At 48.6% G+C, this 15,448-nt stretch overlaps 1 protein-coding gene and 1 long non-coding RNA gene across 3 annotated transcripts; one reads left to right on the top strand and one right to left on the bottom strand.

Annotated features, from left to right (window-relative positions):
- Positions 1-1,681: 1,681 nt before the first annotated feature.
- On the bottom strand, positions 1,682-6,622 carry LOC122448072. Of its 2 annotated transcripts, XR_006271495.1 has the most exons (4): positions 6,391-6,622; positions 5,899-6,099; positions 4,279-4,571; positions 1,682-3,768 (listed from the first exon to the last, which is right to left on the bottom strand). It is a non-coding gene; the product is annotated as an uncharacterized LOC122448072 (long non-coding RNA). The 2 variants fall into 2 exon arrangements; XR_006271496.1 differs by lacking the exons at positions 5,899-6,099; positions 6,391-6,622 and adding an exon at positions 4,661-4,866.
- On the top strand, positions 3,968-14,765 carry FAM210B (family with sequence similarity 210 member B). Its single transcript, XM_043479004.1, has 3 exons — positions 3,968-4,221; positions 11,946-12,121; positions 12,350-14,765. Exons 1-3 carry the CDS (start codon positions 4,036-4,038, stop codon positions 12,564-12,566), a joined length of 579 nt encoding a protein of 192 aa, XP_043334939.1. The 5' UTR covers positions 3,968-4,035; the 3' UTR covers positions 12,567-14,765.
- Positions 14,766-15,448: the final 683 nt, after the last annotated feature.

The raw sequence follows: 15,448 nt of genomic DNA, 5'->3' as shown, positions 1-15,448 counted from the left end.
CAGAGGAGCCTGGTAGGCTACAGTCCATGGGGTCGCAAAGAGTCAAACATGACTGAACAACTTCATTTTCACTTTCTTTTCTTTACACTTTCTTTTGTTTTAATTAAAACAAAAACAAACAATAAAGCCTTTAAAGACTCCATAGTTGCCCATAGAACAGGCAGCAGCTGGTTTGCTTTACGGATATTGATTTTATTTCCTGTTAATCCCCATGCTTCTCAGACATGAGTCAGTAATTTTTAAATCGTTCTTACGAAGTACTTCAGGAGTTCTTATTAGCAACCCTCTAGACATCGAACAAACAAAAAGGAATCTTCATGCATCATGGTTCCAACTAATTCAGACCTTACCCGAGTACTGAGAAGTGATCATTTCTATCTCGAAGGCAGTAGAGGGGAGATTCCTAGAAAACCAGCAACTCCATCCTCTACAGCTATTGCTTTTCTCAGTGGTGGTGTTATAAGTCGCATCTCTCTCCCCAGGTGGCCTCATTGGACTGGACAGCTCAGGTCCCACACCCTGTGCCCCCCCCACACACTCAAAGCCTTTAGTTGTGTCCAGCTCACACCATTCATCCTCTTCTTGGAATGAATGAATGAAGAGAAACAGTAATAATAATAATGATGGCCACTGTGCTTACCACGATCAGCTTTCAGGAAGGCACTGTGCCGAGCACACAACTACATGAAATTTCTCTTCTTCATAACAGCTGTGCGATATGGTTGCTATTATTATTCCCAGCTTACAGATAAGAAAACTGAGGTTCCGAGATGTTGAGTGATTTACCAGTTACATGGTCAGTGCACCTTAAAGAGGGGGACACCCCCGCCAGGCAATCTGACCCCAAGGCCCCAGCTCTTGGCCCCAAGCCATAAAATGCTATTTGTTTCCAAACAGGCTTCTGGAGGTTGGAGGTCTGATGGCAGCATGGTCAAGTTCTGCTGAGAATTCTCTTCCTGGCTTGTGAACTTCCTACTTGCTCTGCCCTCTTGCTGCAGAGAGACTGAGAGACTGGTGGCTCTTCCACTTCCTATAAGGGCACTAATACCATTACATGGACCTAACCCTTACGACCTAACCTAACGGTATTTACCTCCCAAAGGGCCCATCTCCAAACAATATTGTATTGAGGGTAAGTGCTTTAACATACGAATTTGGGGAAAGATTCCTTCGGTCTATAACATTCCTTACCAGGACATTGGATTAAATATGCCATGGAGCATCTATAGACAGAATGTTCTACAGCTTTTAAATAATATTCCACAATTATGGTTCCAACAGGAAAGACATTAATGAGAGATTAAGTGAAAAAGTCATATTATGATGTATATGCTCATCATGACCCCATTTTTACCAGTACAAGGGGTAAGGATCTCAAATCCATCCTCTGATCAGAGGGCTACTGACCACTAAGATTCATACAAACTACAGTAGAGAGGGACAGGCATCCTTATTAGAAAGAGAGAGCTGGGTAGACAAAAAAGAAAGAAACACCAGCCACATTTCCATGTCTTGAGTCTTCACTATGCCAGACTCAGTTCTGCAAGTACTGAAATATATCTCCTTCGCAGTAACCCTTTGAGATAGGTGTTATTACTCCCACTTCTTACAAGTGAGGAAACCACCAGCTTAGACAGTTGGAATCACTTAACAGAGATTCTAAACCAGGTCTGCACCGCATCAAAGTTGTGATGCTAACCACCAGCTCACGAAACAACAAAATCTTATTTTCACTGTATAGGCACTGTTGGAACATGGCAGGTGTTCAGAATAATGAATGCTGATTGGAAATGAACAGAGAGGAGGCATGAAGCCATACGTGGGAATGAGTAGTTTGGTTTGGTTTGGAAAAGGGGACTGAAGCAGGAGGTGGAGGATGGTGGAGGGAAACAAGGAGGTGGGCTGGAGCCATTGGTTAAGACCAGGCTTCCCCTGAGAGGTAGGAGGCAAGGGTGTGTGCCAAGAGAGAAAGGCATCAGGGAAGGAGGGAGGACCCCAGGTGGGCAGAAAATGTTTAGAATAGGCACTGCAGAATCTGACAGAGAAAGAGAACTGGAATAAATACACAGGTACAATCAGAATATGTAATTGGAGAAAATGAGGCAATTTGTCCTAAATATTGTCAACTTTTTATTTTAACACAGTCTGTCTGCCAGATCTACCTTCCCACATTCCTACAGAAATGAGCCACAGTGAGTAACTCTGAGGCCCTGGACCCCCAGGCAGATTCTCCTGGAAACTGGGGCAGAGTAATTCCTCCATCAGAAGGGAAAAATCCTTTCTTCTTCCTCCAGCATTCCAGCCCCCTTTCCATTTCAACCCCCTCACATACACACACTGACTTGTTCCCCTTCGCCCTGGTACACGTGCACTTCCCATGTGACACTCACCACCATGCATGGGCACACAGCCCCATCCACTTTCTGGAATTACCATTCCCCCATACCATCCCCCCAGCCATCCTCCTCTACCTCCCTGCCAATAGAATCCCAACTGTGTTCAGGAGGACAGTGTACCTGCTCTGATCTAAGCCAAGTCTGTTTCTTTGCAGGATCCTCAAATTCCAGACTTCCCTGCAGCTAACAGTATCATGTGACTCAGTTCTACCCAGTGAGACAAGGTGGGGGCAGGTTAGAGGGCGGTCTCGGGGTACTGAATTTGGGCACATGCATTCCCATCCCTTTCTTGTGCACCTTCTGGTCAGAATGGCTATAATTTTCCTTTGCAGCTAGGTTTCTGGGTACTAATTTCTTTCTGTTAACTGGATGCACTCATAAAATATTTTGAAGGCAGAGGCATCCTCCTGTGGCTTGGGTTGTTTGCTGCTGGTCAACAAGTTGGCAGAGATGTGGGGTTTTCTGCAGCAGAATCCAGGTGTCCTGTTGCCAGCCCACGAGTGTGGACGGTTAGTGGTGACAGAAGCCTCAGCCTGACCCTGCCTTCTGGTGTCCAGTGGCCTGTTTTGTGGAAGGCAGCTGCAGTGGCAGCTTTCTGATCCTGGGGTCACTGTCTCTGGCAATGTGCTCTAAAATTCATTCTTTTCACTAGTTTGCCCCTGACACTTATCTTCCCGCTGGTGACTGAGGGGCCACTCCCCTTGCCCGCTGGTGTTGCTCTTTCCTGGGGGCCCGGTCTAATGTCCACTCCTCCACCTTTTCCAGTGGTTTTCCAAGCAACAATTCTCCGTGCTATTTTTTTTTTTCCCTGCTTAAAAATAGCAAAGATCTAGAAACACTTTGGATCCTTGAAGTGAAGTATGAAGTGACTCAGTCGTGTCCAACTCTTTGCAACTCCATGGACTGTAGCCCACCAGGCTCCTCTGTCCATGGGATTCTCCAGGCAGGAATACTGGAGTGGGTTGCCATTTCCTTCTCCAGGGGATCTTCCCAACCCAGGGATCGAACCCAGGTCTCCCGCATTGCAGGCAGACGCTTTATTCTCTGAGTGCTACCAGGGGGTCAGGCAGGAGAAGAGGATGAGGATAAGAGGCCTCGGGGAAGGCTTCGTTTCTGTAAGCCTCAGTTTCTTTTTCTGCAGAATGGAGACCAAAGATTAGTATCTTTATTGCATTTAACAGTCGAAAACTGTTGTAGATTGCCGTTTCTAAAGATGGTCACAATATTTCCCACTCCACAAGCCCCGCCACCCGTGCCCTTGCCACTTCCCATCAAGTCGGAGAAATCTAACCCCTTCACTCTTGAATCTGGGCTGAGCTGGGCTGGCCTCCGACTCGCTGGAGACCAACATGATGAGTCAAGGTCCTAGGGGCTGGAATTAACCCGGTGTCAGACAGAGCTCGCGTCTCCAGCTCTCTCATTGGGCGCTGGGTTCCAGCTCCGGCCCCGCCCACTCCGCGCGCGGCTCCAGCCCCGCCCTCGCCGCCCTGGCTGCAGCTGGGGGTAGGTGGGCGGGGCCTAGGACGGGGCACGACTCCGGCCCCGCCCCGCCGCTCCGGGCTCAGGCTCCCGCCGGCCCCGCCCACCGCGCCGCTTCCCCTGCGGTCTGCTGCCAGGGCAGCGCCCGGCTCTGCGCACCATGGCCGGGCTGCTGGCGCTGCTGAGCCCCGCGGGCCGGGTGGGCGCCCGGGTTCGATGCCGCGCCACCTGGCTCCTGGGCGCTGCTGCCCCCTGTGTCCCGCCGCCGGTGTTCCTGCCGCGGCTCGGGCCCAGGCCCGACGCCCAGCTGCTGCGCGCCGCCCGCGGGAACTACCAGGGCCGCCAGGTAAGCCTCCCCACCCCCACCCGGATCCCCGGGCGCCCGGATAGCGGGTCCACCTACCTGAGAGCTTTACACGCGCAACTGCTGAGACCGAGCACCTCCAGGTCCCCAGACCCCAAATCTCTTCAAACCAAGGAAGCGATCTCCCAGTTAACAGCCGGGGAAACTGAGGCTCAGGGGGGCGTGGCGAATGCCCAAGGTCACAGCCTCCAACGGATCCCAGGTGCCCAAAGCTGGGCCTGCGCTGTGGTGGCGGCCGAGAGTATTGGAGGTGGGGCTGGACTTGGTATCGACGTTGTCATCCGGCGCTTAGAGTTGTTCCCTTTGAAGTCACGCTGGGGCCCCTCGCTGGGCTGAGGAGGAAGGCTCGGTGGGTGCTGCTGTCTCTAACACCACCAGCACCACCACCTGCCCCCGCACCCCCCCACCCCCACCCCCGTACCTCCTGCCACTCCCTTTTTATCTAACTGCTAGGAGAGGAGGCCTCCCAGTCAGACTGCGGGCGAGACTCGCGCCTGAAACGCAGGGTTACTTCTTTGTGTATATCTTCACTTGCCTTCTATGCATGGTAAGTGAAAACTGGTTTTCATTCAGAATGCAAATGCAGACTGCTCCTTTCTGTAAATATGTTTCAGTTTGATTTTGAAGTGGGTCTCCTTAAAGAAAACAGGTGGTGAGCAGTGCCTTCTGGAGATGCAGAACTCAGTTGGAAGGAGCAGTGCCTGGAGCTTTGCCGCTCTGGTCCAGCCTGCCTGCGTCCACTCACCAGGGTTGCTGTCCCACCCTGTGCTCAAGGTCTCTGAGGCCTGGTTGCTGACCTTTCAGGGGGCTAAAAATAACACCTTCCCAATAATAGTTTGGGGGACCATTCCATGAGCTGATGCAAGCCTGAGCATGGTGCCACTGGGAGCCAGTGCTTCTTGAATGTTCCATAGGCCTTTGACTCATGACCTTACCATGCCTCCACCACAGATGGAGAAACTTCCTTCTCTGCCTTGTGCTGGGCCATCTGGCAGGCAATAGATCTTGTCTTTGCCTCCTGAGCCCAGCTTGGGGATGTTCACATGTCTAGCACCCTCTGCATACACCCAGCTGTCTCCTGGTGATTCTCCATACATCAGCCTAGCGGTCCCTTCCTCCTGGAAGCCTCCCCTGACCACCAGTGATGCCTTGGAAGTCTCCACTGGCCTCTCCTCAGCCTCGTGGTAGTACATCTTCTATGCTCTCCTCATATGGAATGTCCCCCTGATTTGATCATCTGTCTTGTTAGCCTGGCACTGGTAGGGTGTGTGTGTGTGTGTGTAGGTTTGCTGTGTAGGGGTGTGTGTGTGTGTGTGTGTGTGTAGGTTTGCTGCCCTCCCCCCGTCCCCAACCCCAGCCACCACTCCTGTATTTATTAAAGTAAGGAGGCTGTATGAGAAGAGTCGAGAAGTTTTGAGGAATGAGCCAGACATCTTGCTTAAAAGGTCAGATTGTTAAGAGTGACACCTATTTTCATTCATGCGATAAATAATATTGATAAACACTATATTGTGTTTACTTTGCAACAGGCACTATTCTGAGTACTTTGAAAATATCAATTCATGTAATCCTCACAACAACCCTGAGACATAAGCAATACTATTATCTTTACGTAAGCCCAGAGAGGTTGAGTAACTCTCTGAGAAACACAGTGATTACCTGTCAGAACTGGGATCCAAACCAGTCTGGTTCCAAGGCTTTTGCTCTTAAGAACTGTTCTTCACTTCTTTGTGAGTGCTGCTCTGGGTTGGCACCGCTCTGACTCGCTGAAAGGCAGCATGTGAGGGGGAACTGGGAGATGAGGAGAAGGCTGGGGCTCGGAGAGCCAAGTCATCCACAAGTATATGAAAGCACTTTTATCTAAAAAACAGACACCAGGGGAGGTACGAAGTTATTTGCAACCAGGGCAGCAACTAAGAGTATATCACAGGTTTTTAAGGTGATATCTCAGCAAGAAATGAATGTTTGAAAGATTCCTATTCCTTGCAGGTCACCTCTTCATAAATTCCTTTTATTTTAACCTCTTTCATCTCCTCCAGGCTTAGGAAGAAAAATACATGATTCACAATGATTAAAGAGATTTCCAAAATAAAAGGAAGTAAATTGTCCATGTTGAAAAAAAAATCTAACTCTAGAAAGTTAAAAACTAACCTTGTCACCAGCCAACAGGAAATTGCCCATGTGTCTGAATATTTTGTCCCTCCCGTTGTCTGGCAATAGATACTTGTTATTCTGTAGCTGGAAGTCTGGCTGCCTTTTTATTTTTCTTTTTTGGCCAAAAGGCCATTTGCCAAAACAGAGGTTGCACAGAAGAGGGAGGGAGAGAGAGAGAGTGGCAGCTCCGCCCCGTCCTGTGAGTGGACAGATGGGGCGGAATGAGGTTCTGTCAGGCCAAGTGTCGGGGTGGGAATGAAAAGGGCTTCCACCCATCGTCATCCGCCCCAGGACATGGTTGGGCTCTGGGAGCCATCCTATCAGCGCCCGGCAGCCCTCCCATCTGGGGCACTTCCTCCGCAGCCAAAAGGCGGGTGGGGACCTGTTTATCAGAAAGAGCCTGAGCTCCCAGCGGCCATTCCGGCTGGTGAACGTTGGAGAACTGGGAGCGTGGGTGCTGGCCCAACAAGGGAGGCTGAAGACAGTTTTCCTTCTCCCCTGCAGAGTCCTGAGGTTCTGAAACAGACTTTTCCTCTAGGAATGTTCAACTCTTGGGGGACAAGAAGGGGAGTCTGTAGTGCAGAACCCAGTCTGGGCACTGCCAGCCAGCTCGCAGCTTCACCCCAAAGCCCCGGTCTCCCATCTGTCAAAGTAGAAGTGACAGAGGTACCCACATCATGAGGTCGTGAGGGTTTTTATAAAACCTTTAAAGTGCTAACCTCGGTGGCTGGCTCAACAGAAGTGGCCTCTCCTGAGGACACTCATGGTTTTCCTAAAACCTTTCAAAACATGATAGGCTTTCCTGCCTATCAGAATCAGTATCTGGGACTCCATAAACGAATACTGGCTCAGCGGTAAAGAATCTGCCTGCAATGCAGGAGACCTAGGATTTGATACCTAGGTCAGAAAGATCTCCTGGAGGAGGAAACAGCAACCTGCTCCAGTATTCTTGCCTGGAGAAACCCATGGACAGAGAAGCCTGGCAAGCTACAGTCCATGGGGTTGCAGAAGTCAGACATAACTGAGTGACCAAACCACCCACCACCACCCCTTTTTTTAAGTGTTTGTTTTCATAAGTCTGAAAACCCCCCGCAGAAGTCAAAGCTAAAGGCTGTGAGAAAATACAGTTCATCCTCACCCTTAAGGCCTTAACGCTTAATTCCCAGGGACAGAACAGCCTTTAATGGTACTGAAATTTAATTCCAGGGTGAAAGCTTCCAGGTGTTTGGGGGGGCGCGTGTGTGAGAGTGTGTGTGTGTGTATGTGTGTGTGTTTTCAGTCCTAACTGCAGTTTGGGAAGAAAAGAGATGCTCTTTCAATTGGGAGGTAGTGAAAAGACTCTTAACTCATAAATCTGAGTTTTGTACCAGCTTTTGGGAGAAGGGGGGCAAATGAGTAGCTGTTGCGTATGATTATAAATCAAGGATGACTCTGGGCAAATTTTGTTTTCTTTTGGCCGCATGACTTGAAGGATCTTAGTTCCCCAACCAGGGATTAAGCCCTCCCCCTCAGCAGTAAAAGCAAGGTGTCCTAACCCCTGGGCCACCAGGGAAGTCCCAATTCTGAGCAAGTTTCAATCCAAGACTGAATTCCACCGCCTCATTGCCGTGCCCAGAATGTGGCTCTTCACTGAACCTTCCTTCCTTCCTCTGGGGACAATAAGATGGCCTGCTTTTGTACCTTACCTTCCACAAACCTGCAGCATGTACACTTTGTCATTCTGGCAGCTGACCCAGAGCCAGGCCCTCCTGTCCTGCATGAAGCCAGGGTGAGAGCCTGCCCCAGAGGTTTCCAGGCACAACAACACACCCAGACACAGCAGACAGTCTTTGTAGAGCAAAAATGTGCTGTGGCTCCTAGCTTAGCCCGCAGGCTAAATTTTAGAATCCGTACTTTGTATTTCAATTGAATCAAATTCTACTTCATAAAAAGGAATGAAGTTGGATACCTGCTACAATGTGGATGACCCTTGAAAATATGATGATAAGTGGAAAAAGCTGCGGTAGTCTGTTCAGGCTGCTATAACAAAAATACCATAGACTGGGCGGCTTAAGGGCTTCCCAGGTGGTGCTAGTGGTAAAGAACCCGCCTGCCAGTGGAGGAGACATAAGAGATAGGGGTTCGATCCCTGGGTTGGGAAGATCCCCTGAAGGAGGAATTGGCAACCCACTCCAATATTCTTGCCTGGCAAATCCCAGGGCCAGTGGAACCTGGCAGGTTACAGACCATAGGGTCGCAAAGCATCAGACATGACTGAAGTGACTGAGCACGCAAGCACAGGTGGCTTAAACAGCAAACATTCATTTCTCACAGCCCAGGAGGCTGGAAACCCAAGGTCAAGACACACAGATTCAGTGTCTGGTGAGGGTGTGCTTCCTGGTTCATTGCCAACTGTCTTCTGTCCTCTTGCTGTGTCCTCACATGTTAGAAGGGATAAAGTAGCCCTCTGGGGTCTATTTTATAAGAGCCCTGATTGCATTCATGAGGGCTTCACTCTCCTGACCTAGTCACCTCCCACCTCCAAATACCATCAGGGTGGGGATTCGGTTTCATTGTGTGAATTTGGTGGAGGGGAGGTGAATTCCACAAACATTCAGTCTGTAGTGGAAGCCAGTCACAAAAGGCCCGTGTTGCATGATCCTGTTCACAATAAAAACATCCAGAATGGGCAAATCCATAGACAGAAAGGAGCTTGGGGTCTCCATTCCCCGCTGGCAAGATGGGGGAGAGGGGAATGGGGAGTAACTGCAGTCGAGTGGCGAAAATCTTCCAGAATTAGACCCTGGTGATGACTGCACAATGGCAGACACATGTTTGAACCATGCAACTGTATACTTCAAACGTTAAGGTGGACTTAACAGTTTGTAATTTCCATGTGGGCAAAACCATTTCCAAAGTGGATGGGCCCCTCCCTGGGGAGGAAGAGGAAATGCATGATGAAGTCAGGATGGAGGGAAACGCACAGGAACCACAGGCTGAGGGGCTCTTGGTTTTAAAGAGAGCAGTCCAGGAGGGCCTCCCTGCAGTGGTGCTGGATAAAGATCTGGAGGCAGCGCCATGAGGCCCTCTGGGGAAAAACTTCCTGGCAGATGGAGCAGCAGATGCCAGGGCCTGTCGGGCCTGGCCTGTCCTCCTTAAAGCAGCAAAGAAGCTAGGCGGCTGGAATGGGACGCAGGAAGGAGAAGGGTGGTGGTGGTGGGGGTTGGTGTCTGGAGGGCCAGGGGGGCTAGTGCACAGACTACTTTAGCTTCCAGGAGGCCTCTGAGGCGGGGCGGTGCTGTAATCCCACCCTGGATTTCACAGGTTCTCTCTGGCCACTCTGTTGAGGGGTCAAAGGTGGGATTGGGGGACAGCTGGGAGGAAGCCATCGCAGTCACCCAGGGGTGAGGCTAGAAGCTTGGGCCAGGGTGATAGGAATGTTGGGTGGGGAGTGGAGGGGAGGGGAGGTGGGTTGAGTTTGGACTTGGTGGGGTGGGCTGATGGCTGGTTGTCGGGTGTAAACAGGGGAGTCAGTGACTTGGGTTTCGGGCAGAGCATCCGGGAGGATGAGGTTTGCTGAAACAGGGACAGCTGTGACCTGAAGAGGAGCACGTGGGTGGGAGTGGGTCAGGAACTCGTCCAGACGTGTTGTGGATGTGTGACCGTGGACATCACGGCCAAGGCAGATGCGCCAGCTCTGAGTTCAGGGAGACACACATCTGGGTCACCACCCGAGGTGAGGTGTCAGCAGGGCCCAGCTGATGTCATGCGGGGGTTTGGACCACTTCTCGCTCCCAGTGCCCTCCCTTGGACACACAGGCTGACCAGAGAGGAAACCCGGCGGCCACCTATGCCTCCAGGGCAGGGGCTGGGAGGACCGCTGCCTCGTTCGGTTTGGAGGCTGCTTCTTTGGATATCTGGGTATCCAGACATTAATTTCATTCCTGGGGTCTCCGTGATGCATGTCATTGTCCCTACCCCCCAACCCCTGCCTTGCCAGCTTTTGAGGTATGCCTGAGCCCCCGCATGTTCTAAAAATATAAGGAAATGGCCTCCGCTTCAAAGTCCATAACTGGAGCTGACTGACCCAGATCCTGTCCTTGAGAAGAGCTCTGTGAGGTCTGTCGTGAGAACTGAAGCAATCCTTTGATGAAAAAGCACTCTCCACGTGGAGGAGGAGTTTTGTCTTTTTAATCCAATATTGTTGTTTTTGTTTCTCTTAAACTTTCCAGGCCTTGTAGATGCTCAATAAATGTTAATGGACACCCTACACAGTAAATAATTTCTCTGCAAACCCCCAATGCTGCATTTATGGCCTGGGAACTAGCCCTCTCCCTTTATCCATTCAGATCTCAGGGGTAAATCTTGATTCCAAAAGTAGCTTCATAGCTTCTGCTCTCATTTATTTCACACCCACTGTCTTGTAGAGTCTAGCCTGGTTGTCATGTGCATAAGACAACACCCATTTGTTTTCTTACAGTCAAGGAGGTCAGAAGCCCATGAGGTCTCATGGGGGCTAAACTCAGTGCATCAGCGGGGCTGGGTCCTTCCAACTGCTCTGGTGGTGGTGGTGTAGTCCCTAAGTCATGTCTGACTCTTGTGACCCCATGGACTCTATGTAGCCCACCAGGCTTCTCTCTGTCTATGAGATTTTCCAGGCAAGAATATTGGGTTGCCATTTCTTCTCCAGAGGATCTTCCTGACCCAGGGATTGAACCTGGGTCTTCTGCATTGCAGGCAGATTCTTTACTATCTGAGTCGCCAGGAAAGCCATTTCCTGTCTTTTCCAGCTTCTAGAGGTGCCTGCATCCCTTGGCTTGCCCCTTTCCTCCATCTTCAGAGGGAGTAGCACCAACCTCTGCACATCTGACTCTGCTTCTGTCTTCATGTCAGCTTCTCTGACCCTGCTGTCTCCCTCCCTCCACTTACAAGGACCCTTGTGATCACATTGGTCCCACTCAGAAGATCCAGGATGATTTACCCATCTTAGGATCCTTAACTGAATCCTACCTGCAAAACCGTTTTGCCACATAAGGTCACATATTCACAGGTTCCGGGGACTAGGAACTTGACATCTTTGGGGCCATCGTTTTGCCCATCACATGTGGTACCCAGCCCTTCAGTGCACTCAGTGGCGTAGCATTTGCCTCAGCTGATGCAGAAGGCAGTGGCACCCCACTCCAGTACTCTTGCCTGGCAAATCCCATGGATGGAGGAGCCTAGTGGGCTGCAGTCCATGGGGTCACTAAGAGTCAGACACGACTGAGCAACTTCACTTTCACTTTTCACTTTCATGCATTGGAGAAGGAAATGACAGCCCACTCCAGTGTTGCTGCCTGGAGAATGCCAGGGACGGCGGAGCCTGGTGGGCTGCCGTCTATGGGGTCGCACAGAGTCAGACACGACTGATGCAACTTAGCAGCAGTAGCAGTAGATGAAGAAAGAGAGGAACTCATCTCTCATTACAAGAAAGAGCAGAATATCGCATGATTCTGAAGTTGGTGATGTGGTGATGACCACTTACATCCTTGCTCCTGCCCTCAAGTGTCTCCCTTTCTTTGGTGTGTGTGCAGGACCCCAGCAAAATCACTGCAACCACAGGCAGCAACATCAAGGGCACAGAGGAGAAAAAGCTAAGCAAGTCGCAGCAGCTGAAAAAGATTTTTCAAGAATATGGTGCCGTGGGAGTGTCACTGCACATTGGAATCTCATTAATCTCCTTGGGAATGTTTTACATGGTTATTTCAAGGTAAGATTGGGACAGTAATAGGTATTTGTTTTTTTGCTATCATGTAAGTCTTTGGGAATAAGAACTTTCTTCCTAAAACTTAGTATTCACCTAGCTACTTTTATTACATTTAAAAAAAAAAAAAACACTGTAAATCTCATAGCCAAATTGAGTGCTTAACTTAGTCCCTTGCTGTAGTAAATATCTTTTGTGTTTCTGTGTTTGTCTGTCTGCCTCTCTCCCCTCCAGTGGTGTGGACATGTCAACCGTCCTGCTTAAACTCGGCTTTAAAGAGTCACTGGTCCAGTCGAAAATGGCAGCCGGTACAAGCACGTTTGTGGTGGCCTATGCCATCCACAAGCTGTTCGCACCCGTGAGGATCAGTATTACCTTAGTTTCTGTGCCCTTGATTGTCAGATACTTTCGGAAAGTGGGAATTTTTAAACCTCCAGCGGCAAAGCCTTGATGAACTCGTCAACTGTGGGCCTGAAAACCTATTTCTTTTAAATGACACATGCTAGATTGGTTTTAGGATGTAGGTTTTGTGGTGGGTGGGTAGCAGGGGCTAATTGTTGCATTCTCATGAATAGGATTTACTTTTGCCAGCAAAAATTCAGGGTTTCAAATCATTGTAGTTTCTCTGCTTTAAAGTTTGGGTAATGCTATTCATCACAGGGCTTGTCTGCATACTCAAAAAATGTCAGCAGAACACCACCAATGAGTTGTCATCTCAGACAAAACTGTCAGCCAGGAAATGTTCCTTCCAGAAGACCATTGGTGAGGGTCTGCCTGCAAGAGCCTCAGGGGTTCCTCTTTGCTCAAATTCTGAAAGGGTAGTGATTCATTACGCTGATTTTTAAAATTCCCCTTCCTCCCATACTTGTCAGGCTGCCTGCAGTTTAATATGCAATACTGTGCAAAACGGAGTCCAGTGCTACAATTAATGGAGCAGAATTGAGGACTTCCAAACGTGTCATCAGGATCTAAGTTAGCATCAACACTTTGACATTCATTACACTTGTTTGGGGAAAAGGAACAAACAAGTATTTCTGGTATGTTTCATTGATTCCCAAACATCTTCAAATCTGGACAAGTAGAGCCTGCCTCAGCTGGTTTTTCGCAAATTTCATAATTAAAGTAGGTCAGAATCATTTGTCTCTTTAGGTAAAAAACGGAAACTTTGCCCAATTGTAATGGCATCAGTTGGCTCCGCTGCATATATACGGAAAGCTGAGACAGTCTTGGCCTAACTCACCCTGTCTCAGACTTCAGACATTCCTGAATCACTGTCACAATGTTTACACTGAGTTACTACTTCTGTTTTTTAATTGAGTTAAAATTATGTGTATAAAAAAAGATTTTGTATCACTAAAAAGGAAAGTTACTAGCAGTTGCTGTAAATAAGGCAACTACAAAATATATAATACAGTAATAATACAAGTGGGGGAGGGATGGAGCCAGTTTACCAGATAAAGGGGGTGTGACCTGAGACCCCACAGTCTCTGTTAGGGACATTTAAGAACAGAAATCAAAAAAAAAAAAAAAAGAATAGAAATCAAAGCGCACACACTCAAATTGAGACTTTCTCTGCAGAATAGTCAGAAGCAGGCAACAGAGAAGCAATGTCTTCTGGTAGGCTTCAGCATCCCTGACAGCTGCCCCCCCCAGGCCAGGTTCCTGCAGGGCACCTGCTCCAAGCCCAGGAACCCCAGTGTAACCGGTCTGTCCCTCTGCCATGGATGAGGGGTTGTGTTTATCTTTCTAGCTCCCAGATTTTATTTTAGTTTTTTGGTTTGATTAACTACACTTGTGACAATCAGAAAACTAAAGCAACTGTAAACTGATCATCCTGGTTTTACTGAGCTCTGACTATTGACATTTTCCCAGTTAGACCTTAGTAATCCACATCAATCAGTTATTTCAGTTAACTTTTAAAAGTATCTTCATGGGACAGAGTCTCCAGTTGCAAGGTCTTTAAAGTGTATCGGATGTTTTCTCCCCTTTTAAAGCAATTAGCCCATTGCCAAGAAGTTTTAGCCATTTAAAGTTGGAACTGTCTTTCTGGGGCCTAATTCCAAAGACCATGGACACAGTAGAACAAAATGAAGACGCCAGGGCTAGGTAATTCCTTTTGAGGGCAGGACCAGCACTTCTGTGTTGCTGTCTCTATGGGAACAGTTAGCTTTGGGCTCCTAACCACCTTCCACATCGGCCTCCCTACCCATTCAGATCCTGAGTAATGCCTATGCAAAAAAGCCCGCAGGGATTCCTCCAAGTTTAAGGGCTTAAATCTCAAACTTTGATTCTGTGTTTGGAGAAATGAGAGTGGACTGAAAGGGCAAGCAATAAATTATCATACCAAATAGCCATAGCGTTCACTTCTAAGCCCCAACGCCACTCCACTCCTGTGGCCAGTGGTCAAAACAGAACAGAGTAACTAGAGGAGAGAAAGTCAAAGGATCAGGGAACTAGAGCATTATGTGAATTCACCAGCAAGATGTACAGATCGCTTGTATTTACCTTGTTTTTATGGAACTAGGGGAATAGAACTGATGATCTATTTTAGAAATGTAAGCCATTGTTCACCTCTAATTTTTTAATCTGACAAAATGAGCAGCTTAAATTCCACGAAACAAATAAACATATTTGTAAAGTTTGTGCAGAACCTGTTACTCCTCTTGTGGTAAGCCATCACCGCTGCCAGTGACAACCCAGCACTGCATGTGACTAGTTTGCTAATGCAGCCCTGTTCCAGTGAGCTCTTTTCTGGGACTGTGTGGGATTGTCTGGGGGAAATGTGGCTTAGCTAATAGCCCTGGTGGGGTTAGTCATGTCATGTTGACCGCCACTGGGGTAGATGGATGAACTACTACTTTGGGATATAAAGCTCAAGACTATGGGAACTGGAAGTTCCTTTGTCCCAAGGCAATCAGACACTGCAGTTTTACCCACTTGTTTTGATGTTTCTATGACTACTTTGCCAACTCTGCCCTGGAAGTGTATAGCACTTCTTTCTGTGTGGACATTCCTGATCTCTGTCTGCCTCTTGCGTTGAAAATAGGCCACAAAATCTTATTTCCTTTCCTAGTTCTCAGTAAGTTCAACACTTCCACCTTTGTCTTCATCATGATCAAATTCACCATCTTGGTTGACACACAGGTGTTGGCAGCTAGAAATACATAATTTTACGTGATAGGAGCACATAGAACCTGAGACCAAAAATGGGAGAGACCAGCTCGTCACGGCAACTCATTTCTAGGCTGAGACTGAACAGCTGGAGAAAAGAATTACCCGTGGACTGCAAGCAGACTTATCTGTAGACGGGTTTCAAGTTGACACAGATGCCTG

The sequence above is a fragment of the Cervus canadensis genome, chromosome 10 (assembly GCF_019320065.1).
Source record: "Cervus canadensis isolate Bull #8, Minnesota chromosome 10, ASM1932006v1, whole genome shotgun sequence".
Classification (NCBI taxonomy): domain Eukaryota; kingdom Metazoa; phylum Chordata; class Mammalia; order Artiodactyla; family Cervidae; genus Cervus; species Cervus canadensis.
The sequence above is the reverse complement of the archived record's forward strand: the minus strand, read 5'-3'. Positions and strand labels throughout refer to the sequence as shown.

Bases quoted from the DNA above. Each gene is read 5' to 3' on its own strand.
- FAM210B (XM_043479004.1), top strand. From the start codon at position 4,036: ATGGCCGGGCTGCTGGCGCTGCTGAGCCCCGCGGGCCGGGTGGGCGCC. The intron at 4,222-11,945 runs GTAAGCCTCCCC...GTGTGTGTGCAG, and splicing joins GGAACTACCAGGGCCGCCAG to GACCCCAGCAAAATCACTGC. The intron at 12,122-12,349 runs GTAAGATTGGGA...TCTCCCCTCCAG, and splicing joins TTTTACATGGTTATTTCAAG to TGGTGTGGACATGTCAACCG.